The sequence below is a fragment of the Clupea harengus genome, chromosome 8 (assembly GCF_900700415.2).
Source record: "Clupea harengus chromosome 8, Ch_v2.0.2, whole genome shotgun sequence".
Taxonomy (NCBI): Eukaryota; Metazoa; Chordata; class Actinopteri; order Clupeiformes; family Clupeidae; genus Clupea; species Clupea harengus.
In genome coordinates this window covers 15,458,879-15,463,532 of record NC_045159.1, presented here as the reverse complement: position 1 = coordinate 15,463,532, position 4,654 = coordinate 15,458,879, and the positions used below count along the sequence as shown (strand labels likewise).

The 4,654-nt window shown below is 38.6% G+C and overlaps 1 protein-coding gene across 1 annotated transcript; it reads left to right on the top strand.

Moving 5' to 3' along the window:
- Positions 1-1,076: 1,076 nt before the first annotated feature.
- On the top strand, positions 1,077-4,215 carry LOC105912471 (4-galactosyl-N-acetylglucosaminide 3-alpha-L-fucosyltransferase 9-like). The gene is made up of 2 exons (XM_031572814.2): positions 1,077-1,328; positions 2,942-4,215. Exons 1-2 carry the CDS (start codon positions 1,192-1,194, stop codon positions 4,023-4,025), a joined length of 1,221 nt encoding a protein of 406 aa, XP_031428674.1. The 5' UTR covers positions 1,077-1,191; the 3' UTR covers positions 4,026-4,215.
- The last annotated feature ends 439 nt before the right edge of the window (positions 4,216-4,654 follow it).

Here is a 4,654-nt window from a genome sequence, read left to right as displayed (position 1 = left end):
GCAATGCTTATTTGCGGTGCTGTGAGTTGGTTTAATGATAACTGAATCCAACTAACGTTGGATTGCTTTTTGTAATGGCAGATTTCATTGTTTGGTGTGCTATAATTGCAATGAAGATTGATAACTATACTATGCATTGTTAAGAAAGTGCCATTGTTAATGTCGCCATATACTGGTTGAAAGACGTAGGCTACTTGGCAGGCTTCTGACTTGTTTTTGGGCGAGTTCGATTAAATAAATAAAGCTCGATTTGTTTTGTACATGGGCTCATGTTCTCCTTTTCTGTGTAGATTATATCAGTTTTAAGTCTGTATATCCTACTTAAGTACCAAAAGTATAAACTTTCTTATGATATAGACGAATAACATACCTGTTGAGATTAGTAATGATATTTCATTAAGGTCAACAAAAGATAAAACAATAGTTCTGCATTGTATTAAGTTATGATTTCTAATAACATAAGTTCACATTAAACATAATTTACAGCACATGCAATAATTACTTTGGCAAGTGTGCTGTGATATAAGCGGGATAATGCACTGGGAGCAAGTGAGTTATGGAAAATAACCGCACTCCAGGGGGGTAAACGGTAGCATCCCCCTGTCGTACGGTTATTTTCTTATAACTGACTTGCTCCCAGTGCATTATTCCTTACATAGGTTACATCAATGTATGGAAAATGTAGTGGAGCAGTATTAAGCAAAAAGTATGTATAAAAAAACAATCAAGTAAAGTACGGATACTCAGAAATAATACTCGAGTACAGTAAGAAAGTATTTCTACTCAAGGACCAATACACCCCGGTGGATAGATATGGTTTGTGTTCTGCGGGGTGGGGGTAGGTGGGCACCAGAGAGTCACTGTTGCCCAATACGGGCATGCTTGCTACTCTAGCTATGTAGCAAGAGGGGACATATTACTGTTGTGTGCTGCCAATAGTGGACAAAAAGGTATTGCTGTATGAGTTAATCAGCTAACTTAATGTACTGAATCATGAGAATTTCTTCAGGAGCCACCACTGCTCAAAAGACAACACTGGCACTCGCCCAAGTGGGACGGACCATACCAAGTGCTACTGTCAACACCTTCCGCAGTCAAGAAAGCTGAGAGAGCCACATGGATACATCTAACACATTGTAAACAAGTAAGCCTGCCTTAAAGCCGAATTAGGGTACTCTGACTCCGTTACGGATGGGCGGGCGGACGGATACGGACGGATACGATAGACTAGAAAGAGACAGAGGAAAGGAGCTGTTTTCCTCTACAGCTTTTAGTTTGAGGAGGTCCTTCAGAATGAACAGACACACTCAGCCTCAGTTTCATGCTTGGTAAGTTGACAGCACTGTTACTTTCCTCTTGTCTAACGTTATCCTTTGTTTCTATATAAATATCCTCAGTATGTGATTTATTATGGAAAAATAATAAAATATTATAATATATATTCATTTAATTTATTATGGAAAAATCAAATTAGCATTTGAGTTAACTTAATGCTGCAATGTCATTTCTGCTGCCAAATGTCAGTTAGTCTTTAACTATGTGCTGTGATGGGAGTTGGATGCATGACTGGGCATACACAAAATGGACGTTCAAATAGTCAACAAAATTGTCTTCAAACTCTCAGATGACGGACGTTGCAACTTCCTGGTCCTAGCCAACACTTTGCTTATCTCTGCTTGAGGCTAGGGTGGGCCGCATTAAAGGAAGACTAAAAAGATTTTTTAACCTGGGCCCGAGGTAACATTAGTTTGCCAGCTAAAATGCAGATTGGTTATTTTGGCTGTGTGCTAAAGGACCAAACCAAAAGGACAGTGATATACAAATTAAATTTCATATCTTGGTTGTGCTGTAATCAATTGAAGCCAAATTAACCATCTTTGCCAGCAATGTTTGCACTGCTGCTGCTGGATTGCTGGTCCAGTGTTTATATAGATAAATATACGTTTTCTCTAACCTGTCCTCCTGAGTATCACAGCTTGCCAAATGATGGGACAAACCATTTACATCCATAGATAAATTCTCAGCTCAGTTTTATCTTAGTTTACCCTTAGTTTGCTTGTCAACGTTAACTTTTTAACTTCCATTTAGGTCCTTTAAGTTTATTATGTAAGACAGCCATTTTACCTCCCCCCCCCCCCCCAACTCACTATCAATGGGAAACGAACTAACTCATTAAAAACAGGAATAATAATAAAAAAAATCTATCGAAAAGTGGTAGGGCAGGCGTGTGAATTTTATAATGGTGTTGTGGTTGGTGTTGATGTCGTAAAAAAAACTGTCGTTGGAGGTAAGGCATCAAAAACCGGTCAGTCATAATCATAAAACATGATTAGTCACATCACAAGAGCCCGTGTACACGTGTACTTATCCTTTTCCAAATCCTTGAATATTACGCCTTTGGATTTGGCTCAAGGATTTTGATTGTGTGGGGATGAACAAAAAACTAAATCCAAGTGCTGAAACATTAATTTACCAAGGGTGGTAACCCAGGAGCAGGAACTGTCAGCAGTCACAGAGAAGCTTGTTGCTTCGGTACTTTGTCCTTTTACTATTATTCTCTTAATCCATATTGATGAATATGGAAATTACACAATCAGTTAAAAAGCAACACCCAAGGAAAGTGAATGCAGGGTGTTTAAAATATGTAATGTAATGTTCCACATCCTTTAGTTTGAATTTCACATTTTAAATAAATCTTTCTCCATTCAATTAGTCAATAGCAAGGGTCACAGTTGGAATTCAGTTTAAGGATTTGGGTTGGCATTATATTTAGCAGCACTTGGCAATGACAACCAAAGGTTTGATCACCACTGAATTGTATCTGCTTTTTTGTATACTAAGCAGCATGTCAGATAGTTATTTTCAAAACTAGCCATATGTAATGAAATGCATTTATTTTAGTCTGTGTAAACTATTTTAACTTTTCCCCTCTTTCATCCAGGGCAATGACATCTACTTATATCCCCAAAAAATGGGTCATCATTTTTCTTCTATCTTTGTTTTTTCTTGTATTCTACACAAGCAAGATTGAATGGACAAAGACTTCAGATTCATCTCAGAAATCACCAGCTGTCCACTCTGCAAGGGAAAACAGTACTAATGAAAAAGATACCATTCTCCTCATCTGGTTTTGGCCTTTCAAGAGGAAATTTGACCTGAACTCTTGCGAATCAGAATTTCACATCAAAGACTGCCAACTCACCGATGACAGACGTCTGTACTCCAGCGCTGATGGAGTACTCGTCGATCACAGAGATATTGCTAGGGATCTGTCAAATCTACCCAAACTGCCACGCCCGTTCTTCCAAAAATGGATATGGATGCTCTTTGAGTCTCCTCAGAATGCACAAAGAGTTCCAGGGCTGGACAACTTGTTCAACGTTACGATGAACTACCGGCAGGATGCTGATATTGTCATGCGTGAGCAGCTGGAGCTGAAACCCCAAGAAACTGAGGAGCCACTAAAAAATAAATCTAAAACGGTTTGCTGGGTTGTAAGCAACTGGAATGAGAATCATGCACGAGTGAAATATTTTAATGAACTTAAAAAGCACATTGCTGTTGAGCAGTTTGGCAGTCATTTTCAACGTAAGCTTAGTAAAGAGGAGTATACACAGACGATGGAAAGCTGTAAGTTCTACCTTTCATTTGAGAATACACATGAATGTTCTGACCACACAGCAATTGACTACATAACTGAGAAACTATACAATCCACTCCGTTTGGGAGCAGTACCTGTGGTTTTAGGGCCACCTAGACATTCATATGAGAAGTTCATACCCAAAGATAGCTTCATTCACGTGGATGACTTCAATAGCCCAAAAGAGCTGGCGGACTATTTACACATGCTGGATCAGAATGAAGATAAGTATCACCAGTTCTTCAGTTGGCAAAAACACTTCAGAGTGACTAAAGTCAACTTTCCACTGGAGCACGCATGCCGGGCATGTCAGTATATCCAAAACAAGAAAAGCTTTCAAGTTTTCACTAATCTCAACAAATGGTACTGGGACTATTTATTATGATGTTATTATGATGTGTGACTTGATGTTATTACTGCTTAAGAAATTCTGTTACAGTTGCAATAAATCATTCTAACACAGACCCAAATCCACACAACACCTAGATTATTGTGCTATAAATATTTATGATCAGAAAAATGTCTGTAAATATTGGAAATTAATAAAAAAAACAGACAAACTTGTCACCATTAAAGATGTACAAATTTATTAGTAGTTGTACAAATTTCAGGTCAGACGAGCGACAGAGTAGAGAGACAAAGCGACCAGCCGCTGTTTTTTATGAGAGTTAGCGATCACACAGCATTGATCTGAGGCAGATTTTGTGGGGCACATCTGAAAGTGCCCCATCTCCCAATGTAAACTTTGGCCTGTGTCATTCACGATCATTGGTGTTTCCATGGCAACAGTCTTAAGCTTGCGCCGCTGCCCCACAGAGCAGAGAGGGACAGCGGAGAGCAGCATTTCACAGAGCAAGCACACAGACAGAAACACACATGAATCAAATTACTCCAAAACAGGACTATAATGCTTGTGAGTCAAGTTTATTCACACACACATTCAAGCTACTTTGCATAAAATAAAATAAGATATTTTATTTTATTTTTCCACAAAGCACAGATGTATTAAACACA